At 38.4% G+C, this 23,872-nt stretch overlaps 4 protein-coding genes and 1 pseudogene across 5 annotated transcripts; 2 read left to right on the forward strand and 3 right to left on the reverse strand.

Moving 5' to 3' along the window:
- On the reverse strand, window positions 145-2,790 carry LOC104749193 (1-aminocyclopropane-1-carboxylate synthase-like protein 1). The gene is made up of 4 exons (XM_010470783.2): window positions 2,481-2,790; window positions 2,236-2,367; window positions 1,738-1,898; window positions 145-1,307 (listed from the first exon to the last, which is right to left on the reverse strand). Exons 1-4 carry the CDS (start codon window positions 2,640-2,642, stop codon window positions 290-292), a joined length of 1,473 nt encoding a protein of 490 aa, XP_010469085.1. The 5' UTR covers window positions 2,643-2,790; the 3' UTR covers window positions 145-289.
- LOC104749194 (pentatricopeptide repeat-containing protein At5g28460-like) lies at window positions 12,732-15,196 on the reverse strand. Its single transcript, XM_019237432.1, has one exon. The coding sequence runs from the start codon at window positions 15,142-15,144 to the stop codon at window positions 12,844-12,846; it is 2,301 nt and encodes a 766-aa protein (XP_019092977.1). The 5' UTR covers window positions 15,145-15,196; the 3' UTR covers window positions 12,732-12,843.
- Window positions 15,349-19,881, forward strand: LOC104749196 (B3 domain-containing protein REM20-like). Of its 2 annotated transcripts, XM_019238472.1 has the most exons (10): window positions 15,349-15,506; window positions 15,798-15,980; window positions 16,449-16,483; window positions 16,570-16,635; window positions 16,717-17,337; window positions 17,453-17,664; window positions 18,020-18,388; window positions 18,755-19,175; window positions 19,255-19,334; window positions 19,419-19,881. In XM_019238472.1, the coding sequence occupies exons 7-10, from the start codon at window positions 18,305-18,307 to the stop codon at window positions 19,671-19,673; spliced, it is 840 nt and encodes a 279-aa protein (XP_019094017.1). In that variant the 5' UTR covers window positions 15,349-15,506; window positions 15,798-15,980; window positions 16,449-16,483; window positions 16,570-16,635; window positions 16,717-17,337; window positions 17,453-17,664; window positions 18,020-18,304; the 3' UTR covers window positions 19,674-19,881. The 2 variants fall into 2 exon arrangements, with proteins under 2 accessions (XP_019094017.1, XP_019094016.1); XM_019238471.1 differs by having other exon boundaries at window positions 16,570-17,337.
- On the reverse strand, window positions 19,898-21,389 carry LOC104749198 (annotated as a pseudogene).
- LOC104749199 (proline iminopeptidase-like) lies at window positions 21,424-23,866 on the forward strand. The gene is made up of 10 exons (XM_019238470.1): window positions 21,424-21,752; window positions 21,851-21,987; window positions 22,082-22,255; window positions 22,355-22,591; window positions 22,673-22,773; window positions 22,858-22,930; window positions 23,015-23,083; window positions 23,175-23,282; window positions 23,383-23,508; window positions 23,596-23,866. The coding sequence occupies exons 1-10, from the start codon at window positions 21,455-21,457 to the stop codon at window positions 23,788-23,790; spliced, it is 1,518 nt and encodes a 505-aa protein (XP_019094015.1). The 5' UTR covers window positions 21,424-21,454; the 3' UTR covers window positions 23,791-23,866.

The following is a 23,872-nucleotide window of genomic DNA, read 5'->3' on the forward strand; positions in this document are numbered from 1 at the left end:
GTAAGCTGCAGAACAAAGCTGTAGCTAGAAGTGTAAGATAACAGGACAGAGTTGTAGCTTGAGGTGCAAGCTACAGACAAAAGAACATGTTTCATTCCATAATTTGATTATTACTATGTGCTCATTGGAAGGTGAACATTTACTTGTTGGAAAAATTTTATATAGCAGTATACAGATAGTTACATACTTTCAATAATACATATTCTGTTTATTGAGTCATCTACGTATATACTTTGTTATATAGATATAGTCACAATCTAGTTGATCGAGCAATATCATAGAACCGAATTTAAGCTCGGAGCAATGGTGAATGAGGGGACATCAACTTTGGTGACCTAGCATGTTCATCGTACATCATCGAAGAGAAACTCAGCTTGAGATTCTTTTGAAAACTCTTACGTTTCTTGTTCTCCTTTTTGTTGTTGCAAAGGCAGTTACAGTTATTATTATTCTTGTTGGCTCTGTCTCCAAGCACAAAGTCTTTGATTCGCTCAATTCCAGTTTGAAGTGTATCTTCGTCCATATTAGCAAAACAGACTCGGAACCAACCTGGCTCAGAGCAGTGAAACGACGAGCCAGGAGAGACATTAATCTTGACCTTATCGATAATCACCTGCCAAAGCGCCATTTCGGATTCAAAGGTTTGATCTCTAAGCATCTGCCTTAAATCCATCAAGACGAATAAACCGGCGTTACTTCTCAAGCAAGTAATACCCATCTCTTTAAGCCCTCCCGTGAACATACGATGTCTCTTCGCTACTCTCTTCGAAACCTCAATAAGAAAGTTATCGACAAATCTATGGTCCGACAACATAGCAGCTAGAAAACTTTGTGTCTGCGAGGAGACCAGTCCAAAACTCGACATCCTCCTTGCGCAGGACACAACAACATCGTTGTAAGAGTAAATCACTCCAACTCGGAAACCGGGAAGACCCATGTCCTTTGAGAGACTGTAAACGATATGGATCAGGTCTCGGTTAACATGATCCATATTTTGGATGATCTCTGCGACACTGATGAATCCTGGCTCAGTAAAAACGGTGGCAGCGTAGATTTCGTCGCAGACTAAATGAATTTGCTTGTCGTTGATGAAATTAACAATAGTTTCAAGAGCTTCTCGATGGAGAGTTGTTCCAAGAGGGTTTGATGGGTTCGCGAGAATCAAGCCTTTGATCTTGATACCGGTTTCTTGGGCAGTAAGGTATTTTGATTCTAGGGCATGTTTTGTAACCTGGAAATTGTTTGAGCTTTTACAGTCCACAGGGATTATTCTAATTCCAGTTCTCCACCTTAAGTCTCTGTCGAATCTGAAATGTTTTAACAAAGTAATCATTAATTAGTTCTGTGAGTGAAGAGTAAGTCAACTAAGTGTTAATTAGTGGTTTGACTTTTGTTAAGAGTCAACGGTCGATTGCAACTTGTGTGGTTGTATGTTGCTTACCAAAATATTGAACCAATCAAAATGAGTTTTGACCAAGCAACAAAATATCACAATTTTTAATTATCTGAAAACGCATTATTAGAAGGGATTTTGGTTTTGACCAAGCAACAAAAAGATAAATATATATGTGTTATAAAGTAACTAAAACTTTAGCCCTTTTCGATTACTTTTATTTTAATCACTAATTCTATTTTATAACACCAAAAATCACTAATTCATATGTCTTTTCAAGTTATTATTAATTGGTAAACTAATATCTATTTGAATATACTAACAGTGTTTGTGTAAAAACGTACGCGGCATAATAAGGAGTAGGGACGAGAAAAGCGTCGCCGGGATCAGCAAGACAGAACATGAGCGTCTCATTTGCTCCGGTGGCTCCTCCGCTCATCACCACCCTCTCCGCCTCAAAACTCGCTCTTCCGCCTCTCGCTCTCTCCATAAACGCCGCAATCGCCTTTTAATTTTCCATCCCCAAACAAACCATTATTTAAAAACAAATCATTAGTTCTAGTAATTTACACATCTCAAATTAATTCCCAAAAGAAAAAAAAGGAAAAAATTCCCAAGACTAAAAAAAAATTCGAATCATAATCTCCCATAAATGTAAGGTATATAATATCACTATACAAAACATACGTGAATGAGCTATATACTATGCAATATTTAATTTACCACTTCCATTGATTTGTATAATCAATAATAGTTCAAGCATAAAAAAACACTTGATACTGTAACATAAGTATATACCTTATATAATACGAAGACAGAACTTATAAGAAATGAGATCATACCTGTCTAAATAGTTTGAGACCGTGATAATCTTGAAAAACAGCTATGTCGGAGAAAGAATCAACTCCCTCCGCCGTGCAAATAGATGCATGTGGATTTTCCTTTATCCAGTCCTTGATCAAATCTGAACAAAGCTGAAAAGAAAAAGAAAATCATAAATAAAATAGGAAAACGTATTAGAAGAAGAAAAAAGTAACGAACTCATTCATTACTAGGTGGTATATATGAATTATATAAGAAGACGAACTTGATTCTCGGCGAGACCCATTTGAATAACACCTTGTGGATTATGAGTTGGATGATAAGGATTATTGTCGTAAGCTTTCCAGCCGTCGAAGTACGGCGAAGCTTCTCCATGCTTGTCACCGGAGGCTAATTTGGATAGGAGACTCGCACCCTGATGAGACATTATATATATATATATATATATATATATCCGATCGAGTAATCTGAACAACGTGTGTGAGTTTTGTGAAGTTGATATGGATCGGTTTGCTTGTGATGTAAACGAAATATAATGGGAGCCTTTGATGATTATTTATAGTGAAATATAGAGACCATATGAAAGAAACTTGTTTCCACTATTCGGAAACTTATTTGAAATTTTCTGTTATCTATAAAAGGTGTTTTTTTTTTGTGGGGACAAAATGTGCTTACATAAAGTCAAACCTAGAGCCAAAATGTTTTGTTTTAGTCTTTGTTATTGTTTTTTACTCTATGCCAATAACATGTTTTTCTTGAAAAGGAACTATTTTATATAACAAAAAAAAGTGTTATTAATGCTATTATAATCAATAAATGAACAAACAAATAATTTCTATAACTGATGGATCCTTTTTAACTGATGAATCTTTTTTTTTGTGCAAACATATAACTGATGAATCTAGTTCCTATGTAGGGATGATAAATCATTTTGTGCACGAGTAGCATTTTGTAGGTTTCTTTTAGTCATTATATAGGACAACAAACGTTACAAACCTATACCCATGCATTACGATCCTATGAAAAACGCTAAAGATTGTAATGCAAAGTATGCTTGTACTTATTTGTTATTAATAATGTTTTCGAGTACACCAGACTATTATTTATTAATTATGTTAGAATATACAGAAGACTTGGTATCACGGTACTAACTAATAACATTAAAAAGACTTTTGTGTTCCATTGATTTTAATTAAACAATTAGATCAATTAACCAAGAGGTTTACAGAAAAAAGAGAATGAACAAATTAAAAGTCGAGAGTGCTTTAAAGATTCAACGTAGTAACAAAATAAACAAGTTCAAGTCTTACGAACTCTATTATTAGACCCACGTTGATATAGATTCGGGGAGAAATGTNGGGGGGGGGGGGGGGGGGTGTTTTACATTTTCAGAAAAATAAAAAAGAACTTTAAATTTTAGGCTCGACATAATATCCGAATAATTTTTAGAATAAAGTACTTTCAATACATTATACATAGTTTCTTGTAAACTTACATTTGAACATTAAGATGTTACAGTCGTTTCGTATTCAAGAAGCGTTAGTTAACTAATATTTTAAAACTATGTTATACTTGCTCAAATCTGTTGTAAAACGCTTAGTGGACTACGTACGGACCGGTCCATATACTGTTTTTATATCCTTGGCCTTTCGGCCCATGTACTATCGGTCCATCGGCCGATGGTCTTCTCGGCAATGCCCTAGTCTTACGTCGGTCTTTTCTTTGGCCTTGTATTGTACTATATATATACATGTAAACCTCGAGTTTGATCAATAAGAATAACAAGAGCTTTATCCCTAAACTCTATATTCATAACACGTTATCAGCACGATAGACTCCTACCACCTAAAACCCAAAAACCCTAAGGCAGCTGCCGCTTTCATCCTTCTCTTCCAAAACCCTAAACCGTTCTTCTTCTTCTTCTCCTCCGAGATCTACCTCTATTATCTCGAAGTTATTTTGTCGATTCACGAGCATCCTTAGCTCGTGATCAAGTTACATACAAACTTGATCGAGGTTCGTGGTACGCGGATCGGGGGTGAGTTTCAAGTACGTGCGGTACAAGGAGCTGTTCGTGGGAAGCAGTTCGTGGTTCGTGGAAGCTGTTCGAGGTTCGTGAGATATCTGAGGTCTTTAGCTCCCAGATCAATACCGGTCAGAACCTATTGGTGTTAAGGTAAACAGAATTCGAAACCCTCTTAAAACCCTATAATCGAATTTGAACCTTAAAACTAATGAACCCTAAAACATCCAAGTACACGATCTAACAAAGCTTTAATTTCCTTAAAACCTAAAACTTAAAATCAGTTGTTAGGATTGTTAGATTGATTGAGAATTGCACCATAACTCTATCAAGTTTAAAATCGGATTTGATTATTTGAAATTGCTTGATTTGTTATGTTGCATAAGAACCTAGAATTGTTTTGTTAAATCATAAGATAGAATTTGTTCAAAGCTGTTCTAGGAAATTTAATAACTTGGATTGTTCATGCATCATGATCATAATCGAATTTGCTTAGGATTGTATAATCGGCTGCATAATTTAATCTTGTGTTCTAGGATTAAATTTTGTTTGTTATTAAAAGTTATGTTAAATTTCTATAAAGCTAAAACAATGAAATTGGAATTAAAATATAATTAAGATAAACTTCTAAATTTAATTTAGTGGTTATCGAAAATCTTAAGAGAAAAAGGAAATCCTATCTAGAATTGTTGCATGCATTAGCATATTTGTTTTTGTTGCTTTGCATGCATGAATTTAAACCATAAAACCATAAAGTGGCAAGCATGTTTCGGTCTCAAATACCGCATGGCCCAAGGCATGGTACGGTCTCAAATACCGCATGTCCTATTAATCAAGTGCATGGTTCGATCTTAAATATCGCATGCTAACATTCGGATGTCTACTTCTGTTTATGCAGATGGCAAGCCTTAAGAGCCTAGACTATCCAATACTGAATGCTTCTGGTGATAACTACTTGCTATGGGCAATGAACACCAAGATCAACTTGAAGTCAAAAGACTTGTTCGAATGCATTGAAGAGAATTCCACATGCACGGACAAGCAAAAGAATAAGTGTATCCAGCACATGCATCACCACATTGCTGAGAGTCTCAAAAACCAGTACCTATTCATAGAAGATCCTCTCGCCCTTTGGACACAGCTTAAACGCCGTTACGGGCACCAAAAGACGGTGCTCCTTCCAAAGGCCGAGTACGATTGGAAACACCTAAGGATCCAGGATTACAAATCCGTGGATGAGTATAACTCCGAGCTTTTTAGGATTGTCTCGGTTCTTAGGCTGTGCGGTACGGTAGTGACGGAAAAGGAGCTATTGGATAAGACATTGTCTACCTTTAGTCCTAACAATATCGTCCTCCAGCAACAGTACCGACAAACGAAGTTTGCGGACTATGGGGAACTAAATGAGTGTTTACTGCTAGCTGAGCAGAATAACGAACTGTTGCTGATGAATAGTGCCATGAGACCTCCCGGTACAGCCCCATTATCGGAAGCACACAAAGTTGATTTGGGACAGGATAGTGCTGCAGTGCCTAACGAGCTTAGAGAGCCTAGAGAGACCAACTACGTCCACAGAGAAAGACACTACGGTCGTGGCCGTGGTGGCAGAGGACGTAGCGGTCGTGGAGGCCAAGCCGGCCGCGGACGTGGTAATAAGGGCCGCGGGCCGTTTAAGCCACAAACCAAGGCAAAATCGGTTTGTCACCGATGTGGTATGTCAAACCACTGGGCAAAGAACTGCAGGACTCCCAAACACCTTATTGATGCATACCAAGAAATCTTGAAGAAAAATCCAGAAGCTAACCTTGTGCATCTCGATGATGAAGGAGACTTCGATCATGAGAATGATGACCTGCTAGAGACTTCCGATTGTTTCAAAGATGATGAATAAATTTTTGGTTTTATTTTTGGTTTAATTCTATGCTTTTATTTATTTTATGTATTGGATGATTGATTTGGTTTAAATTTAAGAATTTTATTTTATTGCCTTATTACATTACAACACAAAATGTTGTTTTATATAGAAATGGCTGAGGATATGAGTGAGCTAGTGGTGGACAGTGGATCCAGCCACACCATATTAAAAGATAAAAGATATTTTATCAACCTCACCATGGAAAAATGCCAATGTTAGTACAATTGCGGGTATAGCAAATTTAATAGATGGCTACGGCCAGGCTCACATTTTGTTGCCTAATGGCACACACATTGAACTAAGTGATGCCCTGTACTCACCCAGCTCTAAGAGAAACTTATTGAGCTTTAAAGATATAAGACAAAATGGTTATCATGTTGAAACCAAGGGTGAAGGAACTAAAGAGTTCCTATACATTACAGAAAATGTAAATGGACAAAAGAAGGTCCTAGAGACTATACCTGCACTAGCCACTGGTCTATACCATGCTAGGATTAACATGATAGAAGCTAACATGGCAAAGCACAGAATATTCAACGAACAGTTCACTCTATGGCATGACCGGCTAGGCCATCCGGGTTCGAACATGATGCGTAAACTGATTAAGAGTTCGAATGGGCACAACCTTATAGAAAGGAAAGTTATCCCTAAACATCTCACGTGTGTAGCATGTGCACAAGGAAAACTTATAATACGGCCTTCACCAGCCAAAGTCCATAAAGAGACTTTAAATTTTCTGGAAAGGATACAAGGTGATATATGTGGACCAATACACCCATCTTGTGGGACATTTCGATATTTTATGGTGATGATAGATGCATCAACCAGATGGTCACACGTTTGCTTGTTATCCACAAGAAACCTAGCATTTGCTAGAATGTTAGCTCAAATTATAAGGCTAAGAGCACATTTTCCAGATTTTCCACTTAAGACTATACGTCTAGATAATGCTGGTGAATTCACATCCCAAGCGTTTAATGATTTCTGTATGTCCATGGGGGTGAGTGTGGAACATCCCGTGGCACATGTCCATACACAAAACGGATTAGCTGAATCCTTCATTAAACGAATACAATTAATAGCTCGACCATTGTTAATGAGATCGAAGCTTCCTGTGTCGGCTTGGGGACACGCAGTATTACATGCAGCAGAACTCATACGCATCAGGCCATCTAGTGAACACAAATATTCACCATCCCAACTATTAACGGGTCATGAGCCAAACTTGTCCCATCTAAAGATATTCGGTTGTGCCGTTTATGTACCGATTGCTCCACCACAGAGGACTAAGATGGGACCTCAAAGGAGGATGGGAATATACGTTGGATATGAGTCTCCCACCATCATAAAGTACCTTGAGCCAACCACATGAGATTTATTTAAGGCCAGGTACGCGGACTGTCAATTCGTTGAGTCTGAATTCCCTGAAATGGGTGGTGAGACTAGCAAGCTGGTCAAAGAACTTACTTGGAATCAAACATCCTTAAATTGGCAAGATCCTCGAACTCTAGCATGTGATGCAGAGGTTCAAAAGATTATACATTTGCAAAAGCTAGCTAATCAATTGCCAGATTCCTTTGCTAACCCAAATAGAGTAACAAAATCGTAAATACCAGCTTGCAATGCACCAGTACGTATTGATGTTCAGAAGGAACACAATAATCAAGTTGCTACAGAGTCTAAAGCCCGTTTGAAACGAGGTAGACCATTAGGTTCCAAAGATAAGAACCCTCGGAAGTCTAAAGGTGCAAAACAGACCGAGGTTCAGGGAATTATAGAAAATGCAGACATTGCCGCGACAAATCCTAAGGAGCCGAATGGAGTTCAGGACGCTGAACTTCAAGGTCCTATAGGTGTTGATAATAATGAAATATCAATCAATTATATAATGTCTGGGATTAAATGGAACCGTAAAGATGTCGACATCGATGATATATTTGCATACAAGGTAGCACTTGACATAAATGAGGATCTAGAACCCACATCCATATTAGAGTGCACTCAAAGCAAAGATTGGCTTAAATGGAAAGAAGCTATTGATGTGGAGTTAAACTCTTTAAAGAAGAGAAGTGTGTTTGGTCCGATCTTAAGGATAACACCTGAAATTAAACCAGTTGGACATAAGTGGGTCTTTGTAAGAAAAAAAATGAGAAGAATGAAATCTTGAGATACAAAGCACGGCTTGTAGCACAAGGATTCTCTCAAAGACCTGGCATAGATTATGAGGAGACATACTCCCCTGTGATGGATGCAAGAACATTTCAGTACCTAATAAGTTTGGCCATCAAAGAAAAACTTGATTTGCGGTTAATGGATGTTGTAACTGCGTACTTATACGGTCCACTGGATAATGAAATTTATATGAGATTACCAGAGGGTATTGAACTTAAAGCAAAGAATGGTTCTCGAGAACAGTACTGCATAAGGCTAGACAAATCGCTTTATGGACTGAAACAGAGTGGTCGAATGTGGTATAATCGCTTAAGTGATTATTTGGCAAAGAAAGGCTACAAGAACGACCCAATCAGTCCATGTATATTTATAAAGAAGTTTGCAAACAAAGGATTTGTGATAATAGCAGTCTATGTGGATGATTTAAACATCCTTGGTACCTCTGGGGAAATCGCCCAAACAGTAGAATACCTCAAGAAGGAATTTGAGATGAAAGACCTAGGCAAGACAAGATTCTGTTTGGGATTGCAACTTGAGTACAGTAATAATGGAATCCTTGTGCATCAAAAGGCATATACTGAAAAAGTACTCAAGAGGTTTAAAATGGACCAAGCTCACCCATTGACTAGCCCAATGGTTGTTAGAAGCTTAGACTTGGATAAAGATCCATTTGGTCCAAAGAAGGCCAATGAAGAAGTTCTTGGACCTGAAATGCCTTACCTCAGTGCTATAGGAGCGTTAATGTTCTTGGCTAGTCACACTAGACCAGACATATGCTTTGCCGTGAACCTCCTAGCAAGATATAGTTCTTGTCCGACTATAAGGCACTGGAACGGTGTTAAACACGTCCTACGTTACCTGCAAGGGACGGTTGATTTTGGTTTATTTTATACTAACCATAACAAAGATGGTTTAGTTGGTTTTGCTGATGCAGGTTATCTATCCGATCCACACAATGGTAAGTCACAAACAGGTTATGTGTTTACGCACGGTGGTACGGCAATCTCTTGGCGTTCCATGAAACAAACTCTTGTGGCCACATCGTCAAATCACGCGGAGATTCTAGCCATACATGAAGCCAGCCGTGAGTGTGTTTGGTTGCGGTCCATGACACAGCACATTCGGACCGATAGCGGATTGGAGGACAGCAAGGAAGCAACCGTAATCTATGAGGACAATACAGCTTGCATTGCACAACTCAAGGAAGGTTACATCAAGGGAGATCGGACGAAGCACATACTGCCGAAATTCTTCTTCACACATGAACTACAAAAGGCCGGAGAAGTTCAAGTGGTGCAAGTACAGTCATGTGACAATTCCGCCGACCTCTTCACCAAATCGCTACCGACTACAACGTTCAGGAAGCTCGCGCATCAGATTGGAATGCGGAGGCTTAGGGACTTGGAGTGATGTTTGGAACAGGGGGAGCAATGTGTGCTGTACTCTTTTTCCTTCACCAAGGTTTTATCCCATTGGGTTTTCCTGATAAGGTTTTAATGAGGCAGCATCCCCTAAGCACATTGCATCGATCCCATCCAACATAGGCACGGTCGTCTCGTCCAAGGGGGAGTGTTGTAAAACGCTTAGTGGACTACGTACGGACCGGCCCATATACTATCCTTATGTCCTTGGCCTTTCGGCCCATGTACTATCGGCCCATCGGCCGATGGCCTTCTCGGCAATGCCCTAGTCTTACATCGGTCTTTGCTTTGGCCTTGTATTGTACTATATATATACATATAAACCTCGAGTTTGATTAATAAGAATAACAGGAGCTTTATCCCTAAACTCTATATTCATAACAAAATCATATATATTTAAGCTTTAAAATGCGTGTCGACCGCAACGTGACCCATTGTCTAATCTCGTGCGATTAAAAATTTCAAGATTTGGTTTTCCTCCATTCTAAACTAGTTTAAGAGGAAGAAAAATGATTAGAATACTTCAGCAATGGGTTGGTTGTTAAGCTCCAAATACTTCTTCAAGGTCATTCATTATGTTTATATAGTAACTCATAATTACAAATTAACATGTGAAACCAAATTTGAAGGTATTGGACACGTGACAGCAGTCCACTAAGGAATTGGAAATCAAAGATCTTTGTGGACGGCTTTTTAGATGTATGACATTTAGCCATTTATAGTAAAACTTCTCTCCAAATCAAATTTGCCTTAAATTGAATTGGTCGGAGATGAAAAAGTCTAAAACTAGATGGACACGTTGTATTTGAGTTGAGTGATTACTCGTTTTCTTATTATTAGTGTGTATTTGTAGGGAAAAAGAATACGTACACGCACGTGTAACGAAATGCCTTTTGTATAGAAGGACTGTAGTGTGATATTAGCTGTCCCCTATAGAATCTTGGTTAGTGTTGATAAAATTTTTCATATTGATGTTAATTGTTACGCCAACTCTTTCATATATCCCTTATTTTAGTTTTTACTAATAAATTATGATTCCTCTTACTTCGTAAATGCATGTGATAGATATATACTTTGGCCTTAAATTGTGACGTACGACTAACAAATACAAACGACCAATGATCGGAATTAAACTAAACCTATAGTGGTTCAGCTTCCAAAGTAGTAAGTTTAAGCAAATACATGTGAATATATATGTAATGCGTCTCTTTGTCAAATCGGTTGTAAGAATCGTTTTTCGACGACGAGAGCCAGATTTGAGCACATTGACATGAAACATTTCAGTTTGCCCCCATTTCATATGGCATGAAACATTTCAATGGGATCCCACTTAAGAATTATTTATTATTATTACAAAAGACTCCCATTTTACGAAAAACACACAAAACATGCTATTATTCATAAGTTTTTCAGAATATTATTCATTTAAAACAAGAGTTGCGATCAACTTTTTTTATGCATAATTATTTTGTACAAACAATAAAAACTTTGATGTTATTTTTTCCTTAATCCGTATGGGGGATGGGGCCTTGGATTTTATTGGTCCGTTTCTATCGACGACGCATGTGAATAATTAAAAATTACAAAATCTGTCAACAAACTTGGTTAAAAACTCACTCCAAAAAAATTTAAATAGTACTATTTGAGTTGGCTACTTAGCTCAAATTATTGATACAAAGCGTTTATCGATTTCCATTGGATGTGTTTCAACAAATATACCATTTATTTGAAATTTGATAGTTGGAAGATATGTATAGCATCAGATTCCTTTATCTTTAAAAAATTTTCTAAACTGTATACGTCCAAAAGTTAAATTTCCTACAATTTTCCTACTTTTTTTTATTGATGATAGAACAAACTAAGAAAGCTATAGGTGGATGATGTTTTCATATTAACATAAACTTAGACAATTTGTTTAGGGAATCGATTTTAATTTTAGACACTAGCTAGCTATAGTCTGCGCTATCGCTAACATGCAAGACAACTAAAAAAAATATAGTTGTCAAATTAGTTGATAATCGAATAAAAAAACTCCAAACTTCGAATTATTTGCAGTATTACAAAACTATTCATATAAACAAAAAAAATATATATATATATATGTATGTATATGGATATCCTTATACATGTGTTCAGTATAGAGATAGAAGCACGCATAACTCCTTTTGATTTATTCATATTAACAACAAAAGTTCCTATCAAACCTTTACGAAAGTAAAAGGATATAAGTAAGAGTTGAAAGAGAATCTGTGTTCTTAATTTCCATATCCACCACGTTACATAAGATTTTTAGCAGATAAAAGTGTTAATTCAACGTAGGAAAAAAAAAGCCAAATGTTTAAAAAATATCTCTCTGACCATGGAATATTGGAATTGATTTTTGTTGTCAAGTAGTGTAATAGTCTTGGGAGAATAGTTGTATTTTACATTTTTTTAAAATATTATCATAATAGTATTTCTTTGGGTTCAAAAGTATTATTATTTTGTTCCTCACAAAACATGATAAATTGTACGTACAGTAAGTGGGAAACTTGGAATAAAACACGATTATAGTGGTGCGAAACTGCGAAAGATCTTACGGTCGTGACCCCTAGGCTCTTGCCTCTTATTAGGCCACCTTTAGGGGAGTTTATAATGATTAGTCAACAATTTATCAAAATATCTTAAGATTAATATTGTTGTTTTAGCAGTTAAATAATTATAACAAAACTAGTCAACTCGTTGAACATATAAATGGGGCAGCTTTGACTTCCTCTCGTCAATTGTCCGAAAAAAAACGCATAGTCAAATTCTCTCTGCTTTAGGATGCGTTTAGTCAACTGAAGACACGTGTCTGTCCAAATCTTAATGGAGCTCATCAAATACATGAATATCTGAGGCCCATAAGTTAATGGGCTCATTATTTAAACTAATGCATCGAGAGTTGTAGAATGCTGGATTTGTTTCAACTTTCACAAATTACTTTCGGTTAATAAATATAGTATAAAAATAAAACCAAACATAAATAACGATTGTGTAATTGTTATAGCACGGCAGAACCAAAGACAAAATTTAAAATCATTTAACTAATATATAGGTTACTGAATCTACTAAAACACTATCCCAAGCCAAAGACATCGAAAGGTGAAGCTTTCTCAGTCGGAGTAGCAACAGAGTAACCTTGCATAAACTTCCTCAGCTTAACTAACTCATTAGAACCTGAGAGACGCTCCATTAGAATCTCCATGGTGATCTGATTTGGTTCACAGGACTGTTCTACCATCTCATCCATCAGCTTAAGCAATGTCTCGGCTTGGCTCTTCTCTTTGAGACAGTTAAACAAGGCATTGTAAGTTTCAACATTAGGCCTCACCATCTTCATCTTCATTTCCTCTTTCAGCGAAAGAGCTTGTTCGTAATTCCCCAGCTTAGAAAATGCGTTTATGAGAATGTTGTATATCACAGTGTTCGGATTGACCTTTGACTGCAAACCCATTTCCTTGAAGAGCTTCACTGCTTCGTTTAGTTCTCCGACTGAACAATAAGCTTCGATTACCGCTCCATACGTTACAACAGTCGGGTCTAACCCGTCTTCTCTCATCTGCTCCATCATTTTCTGAACACTCTGGAAGTCCTTGTGTCTGCCGAAAAACGAAATGAGAGTGTTGTAAGTGATGGAATCAGGTTTCATCCCTTCTTTTTCCATATCGGTTAGCATCTCATAGACTTTCTCTGCATTATTCTTATAACAAAACAACCCAATAAGCATGTTGTAAGCCAATAAGTCAAGAGAAAACCCTCCCTCTTTCATTTTCTCCACCACTCTAATGGCGTCATGATCCTGCCTAGCTTGGCACAATCCAGAGATCAAAGCATAATAGATCTTTGCGTCAGGAGAACAACCAGCTTCCAACATTTTGTCAAACCAATGCATAGCCTTTTCTATGTTACTGACGATGCAACAAGCATGGATCAATGTCATATAAGTAATCACATTCCCTTTCACGCCTTCCTTTTCCATATCCATAAAGAAATGAACCGCCATGTTCAATCCATGGTGCCTGCACATTCCACCAACGATTGTATTAAGAGTAACCACATTCGGTTTGATTCCGTCCTCCTTCATCTGAGAAACAACTTCTTTAGCCGTCTCAAGCTGTCCAGCTCTGCAATACCCATCGATCAAGCAATTGTAAGTAACTGCATTGGGCGCACAACTCTCTTCCACCTTCATCCTTACCAACAACTCCTCTGCTTCTTTCAACCTCCCCATCTTGCAGAGCCCGTCAATGAGAGTATTAAAATGAATCGTATCAGCTTGAATCACATTCCCATCTTCAGTTCTCTTTCCACACATTTGTTCAAAAAATTTGAGCGCTTCATCGACCCTCCTTGATTTGCACAAAGTGTTAATAAGCACCCCTAAAGTCACAACATCAGGCCTAATTCCAATCTCATCCATCTTCAAGACTAAAGCATTCATTCTACCAATGTCCATATTCCTCCCTAAGCATGACAAGAGCGCATTAAAGGGAGGAGCTTTAAGTGGAGCACTGTTCTTCATCAGGTCGCTCAAAATATCCAAAGCTGCATTGGTGCGACCATTTCTACACAGACTATTAATAAACCGAGTCAACCAAACAGAGTTTGGGGAGACACCATGAGAGCTAAATCTTGAAATCAACCCAATGAGCTTTTCTTCAGTCAAAACCCTTCCTTTCCAAACCTCGTGAAACACAATATCCGCTGTGTTTCTATTAGGAGGAGAAACTGATTCTCTCTGAAGCATTTCGTCGAGCACCTTGAAGGCATCATCCACAAGTCCATTTCTTAGCAACACACCGATTACAACATTACGAACTGGCGTGTTTTTCATATCCGAATCGAGCCCTTCGTATACAATAACCGACTGATTCACCATACCCACACGCCCAAACCATCGGATCAGAAGCTTAGCGGCAACAACAGTAAGCGGTATGTTCTTCTCTTTCGCAATCTCGTAAAGCTGAAGAAGTTTATCCCGCGAGTCAGGTTCACTACCGGCGCATTCAATAACCGACTGTAATGTCAAGGAGAGAGACGCATCACGGCGTGTCAGAGACTCAGATTTCGCATCGAGGTACTCGAAGAACGAGATTGCTACAGAGTACGATCTTAGCCGCCGCGTGATTTGAGCGAATGCTATAGGAGAAACAGAAGATGAAGATAGGAGAAGTGAACTTAGCGATTCGCTCGACGCCCAATCATGCTGCGGGAGATTTTTCAGATTCTCCAAAAATTTGGCTACTACGGATTCCTGGCTCTCCGATTCGATTTCCGGCCGTGGTTCGACATCATGAGAAAATCGGCGGAGGAATCTGACATGGTTGAGCAGAACGTAAGAGTTCCGGCGCCGGGAAATTGATAGCACGATACTCATCGTTAAGGTTTGAAAATGACGGCCACCGGGATAAGTGAGATGACGAAGACGAACTCTGTTCGACGGATGAACTCAACGAACAAGAAGTTTGGGCCATTTCCATTAATGGGCTTTAACACTTATTAGGCCCATAAAACCTTTAAAAATATTTACGTAATGAGGACAAATCTTTATTTTTCTCATAAAACTGAACGTGAGTTTTTTTTATATCACACTCATTATTTTATTACACCTATGGAGCTTCAAGTGAGGTATTGTTCTTCATCAGGTCGATGGCCTTGGTTTGATTGATGTCGCTTCTAAAGACGATATAGCCTTCTCTTCTCTTCGTTCCCCCTCGACCCAAACTACGATTTTTTCCGGTAAAATTCACAATTCCTCCTTTGATTTTGGATTTTGCGGGTCAGTGATTACCAAGTGAGGATTTTTTTTTTTTTTTTTGCATTGATACAAGTTTCAATGTGGGGTTTATTTGATTTCTCTTTACTGTTCGTTGTGTTTTACTAAATCGACGGGAAAATTTTAAAAAAAAAAGAAATCTTCAAACTTTGGTTCAGTGTTTGATGTGGCGAGTTTTACAATTGCAGCGAGCTGACATTGGATTTGATTGAGTTTAAAAGGTGTAAATTTTTTGTATTGTGTTTACGTTTCAGAGACGGATAAGGATGAGAAATGTTTGAAGGATGACAAAGATCTGGATTTTATCTCCACATTTCGAAGTGACTCTACTGTGGAAAACAGTCAGGAGTTTGTTTTGTTTGAAGATGTAAGAGCGTCTAGTATTTAAAGCATCTGATGCTAAAATTGATGACCAACAGAAGTAGCAACTAGCCCAAGTAAGTCTTTATCTAAAGTAGAGCGAGTGGAACCAGGCTTTGCCTGACTAAGCGGTTATATGTCTTTACCACACATTGGCATGTCTCTCTTTTGATCTAACCTATTTCTATGGTCTAGCTTGAGCTTTTTAGTCTATTAGTGGCTCTCTATTAAGGAGAAGGATCTACTTTCTTAGTTTTGTGTTTTTGCTTTTCTTTACCATTTGGATCTTTAAAAGTAATGAAGCTGTTCCTGTGCATTTTTCGTGTTATATGGCTTCTCGGGGTACTAGTATATCTAATATGAGCTATAATCCTTGGATGTAAGTTTTCCATCATACATCAAGTAGACTGACCCGCTACTGTGTTTTAATTGTGTGGCATGGGAAGAATGCTGTTTACACTAGACCGCACGCATTTGTAGCAGTAAATATTTCATTTTGTTTTCCAATTTGACCAACTTTTTGCATCCACTGTCTGAAATTCTAGATACGGGGGATGTACTTGCCTCATCAGGAACACAGGTATATTTGCTAACAACTGCACCTTGTGGATTCCTCTTTTTACTCCCTTCTCGGCTAACTTTCCCTTTAATTTAATTATTTCTCAGACTAAACCCAAAGCCAGTCTTAGAAATCAGAGTGCTAGGGAAGGCAACAAAACAGATAGTGGATATGTAATCAGAAAAGATATTGGTTCTTAAAGTGCTTTACACTTGTTTATGAAAGATACTATATGACCTTGAATAATACAACAGGTAAGGAGCCTCTGGGTCCCAGAATACCCATTTCACGACGTGCTAAAGCCGTCTTGCCAAAACCTGGTGTTCCCGTTAAATCTTCTTTACGTTCTTCAGTTGCTTCAAAGAATGAAACGCCCTCTTCATGCTCTTCTCTAGAGAGCTGTGCCAGTGCTTCATCTAGCGCTTCTCACAAGCCTTCTCAAGATCCAATAAAGAAGAAGAATGAGTCATGCTCCAGATTAGCTTCCCAGTCATTGGTAAATCGATCTACATCTAGAGGTATTATGGGCCAACCGAGAATCTCACCCCACCTAACCAATAAGACAACCAAGTCCAAGCTTTCCTCTAGTGTACCATCTGTTGGTTCTATCAGTGACTGTTAATCAGAGTCAGTCACGAGCTTCTGCTAATGGTAACAAGGAAATGGTCTCTGGTGACAAGGGCCCTCCTGCAAATGATAATTCAGTACAAACTGTGAAGCCTCTGAAGAACTCTAAAGATGTATCTGTTGCCCAAGCTGATGCTAAAGAAGGCATGAAACGAGTTTCAGCTATCAGCGGTGGTTCGGTTCCTCCAACTTCCATGAAACCATCAGGTCTTCGTGTGCCATCACCAACTATCAGATTCTTTGATGGAGTAGGTTCCCAATGTTTCGAAGTGTTTGTTCCTTGAGATTGGACCAGATCTAGTTCTATGCTGACCCTGAATATGGTAATTGATGTCTCTCTCTCTTTCTCTCTTTGTGATACAGGCCAGACATGGATCTGTATCGGCCAGTAAGAAGTCTGGAAAGTCTCAACCCGTAAGGTCTCCAATACAAGAGTCATCGAATGCAAAAACTAAGGCAAGTTCAAAGCTTGTCTCTGCCTCATCTCCTAAACTGCCAAAGATTGTATTCCAAAATCAATGCAGATGATCAACTCGAGGGATGATGAGGATGAGCTGCATGAAAGGAATCAATAGGTATACATACAATGAAGCTCTGGTTTTTTAAGTTTGTCTTATAAGCATAGGAATTTCTCTGTATGTTAAATTCTTATGTAAGCCCCCCATCCCCCAAAAAGGCACAAAAATACAGTAATTTATTAAATTCATAGTGAACGAAATTAATATAAGCTTATAAGGTATTCGACCTACTACATCTACCAAAAATAAGTCTTAAAATAATCTGTGAACCCAACAGAGGATAGAGTGGGCTGCAATCTCACATCCTTGCAGTACCATCAAATATTACAGTCTCTGTTTTTTTCATGCAGACACGCAAACTTAGTGTTCAGTCATTATTACACTCATTTCCTATTTTCATGTATTTTTTCAGAAGACTTGACACAAATTGGGAATCCGCTTCTGCTTCCTTTTGACTATAATTTATTAGAAGTTATGGGGCCAAACTGTAAATTAAAGATATGTGAATTAGAGTACAACTCTGTTTTTTCAAACTCAGAGGTTTTGTTTGACGGTCAAACTTTGACTCCTTTCTCTCTCGGTTATAAAAACAATATCTCAGTTCTGTCTGAATCATCGACGTTTGTATTGTATCCCTCTCTCACTAGCTTAGAGACCCATTTCGACTCTCTCTTTCTCTCTAGCTTCTTACATCTCCATGGCTGAGCCTGAACATGATGATGACGTTTTGCTTCCTCGTTTCTTCAAGGTGTACGTCTCTCATACATCCTCTGAATCATTTGTAAGAATAACTCTTATCTCTTCCTTTTTCTTCTTTCTTCTGTCTTCCATAAACGTAGTAGCAAAAGTCTCAAACTTTTAGGAAAGTTAAAGTATGAATGAGAGAGTTGTGCTTTGTGGTTTTGAATATTTTAGTTAATTTGCAGTTGGGGTGAATCTGTTAACTGTAATGTAAACGGGATTAATAGAATGAGCTGTGAGTGGTAACAAATTTTGGATTTTTTTTTCCTTTGTTTCCTGTGAACTAAAGCATAGGTTAAAAAACTGTTTAATGTGTGTTAATAATACGCTTGTTAAAACTAAGACACCATGATTTCTGTTTGATTTGAGTTATAACAAGTTAACATATATGTGTTTGGATCATCAGGCGATTCCTTTGTCTTTCATGGAACATCTTGCTGATCCATTGCCAAACACAGCAAAGCTCCAAGGCACTGGAGGAAGAGATTGGACAGTGAGCATGAAGAAAATACGTGACGGTGTGTATTTTACAGCTGGATGGTCAAAGTTTGCACAGGACCATGAACTTGTGGACGGAGAGTACTTGACATTCGTGTATGATGGTAACCGAACCTTTGAAGTTAGTGTGTTCGGTCGTTTGGGTTGTAAAGAGACCAGAGCTGAAACGGAGACACTAGAGCTTTCTGGTTCTAGTTCTGATTCTGAAGAAGACGAAGAAGAACCTCCAACGGATGTTGACTATGACATTAGCTTAGGTGAAGATGAAGAAATCAGCCAGAGTCTTTATCCACTTGAGGAGGAAGAGACTGAATCTGATGCTGCTGCAGGTGTGATAGTCTTTTTTTCAAAGTATTTAAACATCGTTAATCCACAAAAGCTAGTATTGTTAAGCTTGTTTTGTTTCAGTTTTTGAAGGGAACGTAGACATTAAAGCGCTAACTAATCCACACTTTCCAACCACCCTCAAGGACAGGAATACTGAACTGGTAAAAGACTTAAGATTCAGTTACTGTCTCTCTCTTTACTTTCATTGGGGTTCTTACATGTTGTGGTGGTTTTGTTTTGTGCAGATTATTCCAGCCAGTGTTGTGAGAGAAAATGAGCTTATATTTGGTGATTCCGTAAAGTACATTGATGGTGAAGGGACCTTGGTAGGGCTTAGATGCAAATGGGCACTTGAGAAGGTTTGTTTCAAAGGATGGAACAGGATTTGCAGAAGGAACAGGCTTAAGAAACACCAAGATACTGTTGAATGCGAGCTTCTTCATGACCGAGAGAAAATGGTTCATTCCATCAGAGTCCACGTCATCCGCGGAACTGCTTGATCCTCTCATCACCATCACCATCATCATCACTATCACCATCATCATTATCATAAGTACTGTGACATGAGTTGCTATGACTTTTGTGTTCTTATGTTTCTTCTCAGGTTTTATCATAGTGGTAGTACCTTCTTCATCCTCAAGAAAACTTATGAACTTATAGCTGTTTCTTGTTATGTTTTGTATGCTAGTATTCCATAATGGGGACGAATCTTTTAGTTTTCTCATAAAACTGAACGTAAGTTTTTATATCAGACTCATTACTTTATTACAGAATGAGGACAAATCTTTATTTTTCTCAAACAACTATCCCCTTTGTTTTATTAATCAGCCACCACCCTGAACTCTGAAATAGCTAACTCCTACGGATTACACCAATTTTAACCGCAAAAAGCTATCCTATATAAGGATTTTTATTTCTTCAACCATAACTACGTACTACTCAACATGAAGATCTTAGAGAATTGCTATAGCTGTCACTGAGAAGATGGTGAATCCGAATGCTCCATCTTCTCAGCTGATGCTGCTGCATCTAAGCCCAGCTTCTGTAACTCGCTTAAGAATCCATCAAGGTCGTTTGAGGAGATCTTGTAAGGGCTGTGAGAAGGACCTGGAAACAAGTGTTCAGAGACTTCTTCCTTATACTCCAAGAGCGCTTTGTTGATCACTTCTCCTACTTGAGCGTACTGCTTGCAAAACTTTGGAGTAACCTGAATTGAAAAGAGTGTAGGGAATAGGGATGCAACACAGCGGAAACAGTTAGATAATAAATCGTAAAAGCAGGAGCGGAACACATTCCAAAACAACCGAAAAACATCCAGCTTCTTGTAAAGCCATGGCAGTTTCAACAACCTAATCACACAAAAGAAGAATAAATCGATCTTTCATCACACCTTAAAAAACTAACCTTATTAAAGATGACATACACACGCATGAACCTTTAGTTTCAGACCTTAACAGCACTAGCTATGTTTTTGCCCTGTGGCCTGAAACCACCAAGAACACTTATAGCTTGAGGAGTCAACCCAACATGTCCCATAACCGCAATCCCTGCTTCCACAATTGATTTTGCAGCAGTAATCCTTGAAGGTGATCCTCCTTCAAGTTTAATAGCATCCATTCCTCCTTCCTTGAGCACTCTAACTGCACTATCAACCGCCTAAACACCATTCAATCAATCAAAATCAATGATTTCAAAGGGATTATAACTGAAAAAATTTTAGCCTCCAAGATGCTTAATTTGAAACAAAGCATCAAACTTTCGATGATTACACACCTGATTGGAGCTAGATTCATAAGTACCAAAGGGCAAATCGCCGACAAGAAGTGGCCTTTTGGCTCCACGAGCGACGGCGCGACAGTGAACGAGCATCTCGTCTAAGGAGATAGGAAGGGTGGTGTCATAGCCATGGACAACCATGGCAGCTGAATCACCAACGAGACAAACATCGATTCCGGCTGTATCGACGTGAACGGCGGAAGGGTAATCGTATGTGGTGACGACGGTTATCGGCTCACCTTTCCGATGTTTCTGCCTCAATTGCGTCAAAATCACTCTCTGATTCGGGTTTTGCTGTTTCGGTCCTCCGTAAACCGTGTTTTCCGGTACGTTGCTCATAAACCGGACGGTGGTTATCGCCACCCTCGAAACACGCGAGCAACTCCTGACGAGCGATGAAGCCATTGTTGCTGTCTGATGAAAATTAAATTTTAAAAATTTAGAGACTTTTTTATTTCTTTTGGATAAATCTTTAAAAAAAAGGAAACTTGAATTAAAAAAAACGATGTTGATGACTCACGCGCTGGTGACTCCGATTCCAAAGTTGACTGCTTTCGTACTCTCTCTATCTTCTACTCCATCAAAATCGTCTCTTTCAGGTGTTATCAATCTCTACCGTCGCCGGAGATCTTATCGTGTGTTCACCTCCATGGCTGAAGCTGGGGAATCGAGGTCGGAGCATGTCACAGGGAAGTGGTTTTCCGTGCCGGAGCTCCGATTGCGTGATCATCGATTCATAGTCCCTCTTGATTATTCACTTGATTCTCCCAAAATCACAGTCTTCGCTCGAGAAATCGTTGCGGGTAACTTCAAAGATCGGGGCTTTTCGATTTAAGAACTCTTTTCTATGATGCGATTATGAATCTAGTTTTGATTGAAGTTTGAATTTTAAAATTTGCAGTGGGGAAAGAGGAGCAAGCAATGCCGTATTTGTTGTATTTACAAGGTGGTCCAGGATTTGAAGGACCAAGGCCTAGTGAAGCTGGTGGATGGATTCAAAGAGCTTGTGAAGAGTTTCGTGTTATCTTACTCGATCAAGTATGATACTTTGTATATATATTAGTTTAATGCGTTTCTATGGACACTTTTCTTAGTCTTTGTGTTGCTTTAATTTGAGTTTGGATTCCTACAGAGAGGAACAGGCTTGTCAACCCCTTTAACATCTTCCTCAATGCTTCAAGTCAAATCAGCTAAGGAGTTAGCTGATTATTTGGTTCACTTTCGAGCTGATAATATAGTTAAAGATGCTGCGTTTATTAGAGTTCGTCTTGTTCCTAATGCCGATCCTTGGACTATTTTGGGTCAGGTAAGTTTTTTTTTTTGTCTTGGTATTGTCTATTAGTCACTCTACTTCAGTTCTTGTCATTTGATTTCTTGTTTAATCTTTTTTTTTTTTTTTCTGTAGAGTTTTGGTGGCTTCTGTGCACTTACGTATTTGAGCTTTGCGCCAGAAGGACTAAAACAAGTGCTAATAACTGGAGGAATCCCACCAATTGGCAAATCATGTACCGCTGGTGATGTGTATGAAGCCGGTTTTGAACAAGTTGCTCGCCAAAACGAAAAATACTACAAGAGGTTCCCTGAGGACATTGAGATTGTACGCGAAATCGTAAAGTACTTGGCTGATTCTGAAGGGGGTGGGGTGAGGGATTACAACATTTGCCAAATCCTCTGACCAGTTTAGTTTAGCTCTTTATTTTTCTATGTTTCGTTTTCTTTTTAGGTACCTCTTCCATCAGGAGGCATTCTCACTCCTAAGGGTCTTCAAACTCTTGGTCTTTCTGGTTTAGGATCAAGTACTGGTTTTGAGCGCCTTCACTATATGTAAGAGTCTAGCTTTGCTTAATTTTGTTTTATCAGTCACCTCACGTGTTCTGTGTTAAATCTCACCGTCTTTATTGATCGTAGGTTGGAGAGAGTATGGGATCCTATCTTAGTTACTGGAGCTCCAAAACGTATAAGTCAGATCTTCTTAAATGCTGTAAGAAAACCTCAAAAGTTGTTGTTTTTCGAGTATCTGTTAAAAAGGGAATTGATAGTCTGAGATGTTTTATCGTTGCTGCAGTTTGAGAATTGGCATTCTTTTGATACAAATCCACTATATGCTCTTCTTCACGAGGCCATATACTGTGAGGTATAGTCTCTTCAAATACCTCAACGTCTTTCCTATTTCATACATTTGGTTCTAGTTGTTGTCATGTTCTCTTAATTGGAAACTTTTTCAGGGTGCTTCATCAAGATGGTCTGCTCATAGATTACGGGAAAAAACTGAGTTCAAATTTGATGCGGTGAAGGCAGTCAAAGAAAGTCAGCCTGTACTCTTCACGGGAGAGGTACATGTTTCAAGTATTTCTAATTATAAAAATATACTCATAGCTTGGATGATTGGTTCACGTTGGTTAGCTAAATTAGAATTTTGTATTTATTACATAGATGATATTTCCATGGATGTTTGATGAGATTCATGCCTTGAAGCCATTCAAAGCGGCTGCTGATCTCTTGGCCAAGAAAGAGGATTGGCCTCCGTTGTACGATGTTGCTAGATTGAAAACTAACAAGGTCTGTATTCTGAATCTTCATCTGTTTTTCTTTTCTTATGGATCAAACAATGTTCTCTGTTTTCACATGTCTCTTTCTTTCTGGTAGGTGCCTGTTGCTGCTGCGGTATACTATGAAGATATGTATGTAAACTTCAAGCTAGTGACGGAAACAGCTTCTCAGATTTCGGGTATCCGACTTTGGGTAACAAATGAGTTTATGCATTCGGGTCTTCGTGATGCTGGAAGACAAGTTCTTGATCATTTGTTGGGAATGATCAATGGGAAAAAGCCTCTCTTTTGATTCCTTGTAATAGTCAGAGCATATATGACTTGTGGTTTTCTTCTTTGTATCCTCTTTGAGAATTAAGTGCGTAAAAGAAAGA

This window comes from Camelina sativa, chromosome 16 (assembly GCF_000633955.1).
Source record: "Camelina sativa cultivar DH55 chromosome 16, Cs, whole genome shotgun sequence".
NCBI lineage: Eukaryota > Viridiplantae > Streptophyta > Magnoliopsida > Brassicales > Brassicaceae > Camelina > Camelina sativa.

What these genes read in the sequence shown, in the direction of transcription:
- LOC104749199 (XM_019238470.1), top strand. Translation starts at nt 21,455, where the DNA reads ATGTTGATGACTCACGCGCTGGTGACTCCGATTCCAAAGTTGACTGCT. An exon ending in GTGTTATCTTACTCGATCAA is followed by an intron (nt 21,988 to 22,081) that starts GTATGATACTTT and finishes GGATTCCTACAG; the next exon opens with AGAGGAACAGGCTTGTCAAC. An exon ending in CTGATTCTGAAGGGGGTGGG is followed by an intron (nt 22,592 to 22,672) that starts GTGAGGGATTAC and finishes TTTTCTTTTTAG; the next exon opens with GTACCTCTTCCATCAGGAGG.
- LOC104749194 (XM_019237432.1), bottom strand. Translation starts at nt 15,144, where the DNA reads ATGAGTATCGTGCTATCAATTTCCCGGCGCCGGAACTCTTACGTTCTG.
- LOC104749196 (XM_019238471.1), top strand. Translation starts at nt 18,305, where the DNA reads ATGGCTGAGCCTGAACATGATGATGACGTTTTGCTTCCTCGTTTCTTC. An exon ending in TGAATCTGATGCTGCTGCAG is followed by an intron (nt 19,176 to 19,254) that starts GTGTGATAGTCT and finishes GTTTTGTTTCAG; the next exon opens with TTTTTGAAGGGAACGTAGAC. An exon ending in AGGACAGGAATACTGAACTG is followed by an intron (nt 19,335 to 19,418) that starts GTAAAAGACTTA and finishes TGTTTTGTGCAG; the next exon opens with ATTATTCCAGCCAGTGTTGT.
- LOC104749193 (XM_010470783.2), bottom strand. Translation starts at nt 2,642, where the DNA reads ATGTCTCATCAGGGTGCGAGTCTCCTATCCAAATTAGCCTCCGGTGAC. An exon ending in GTCTCAAACTATTTAGACAG is followed by an intron (nt 1,899 to 2,235) that starts GTATGATCTCAT and finishes GAAAATTAAAAG; the next exon opens with GCGATTGCGGCGTTTATGGA. An exon ending in CCTACTCCTTATTATGCCGC is followed by an intron (nt 1,308 to 1,737) that starts GTACGTTTTTAC and finishes AAAACATTTCAG; the next exon opens with ATTCGACAGAGACTTAAGGT.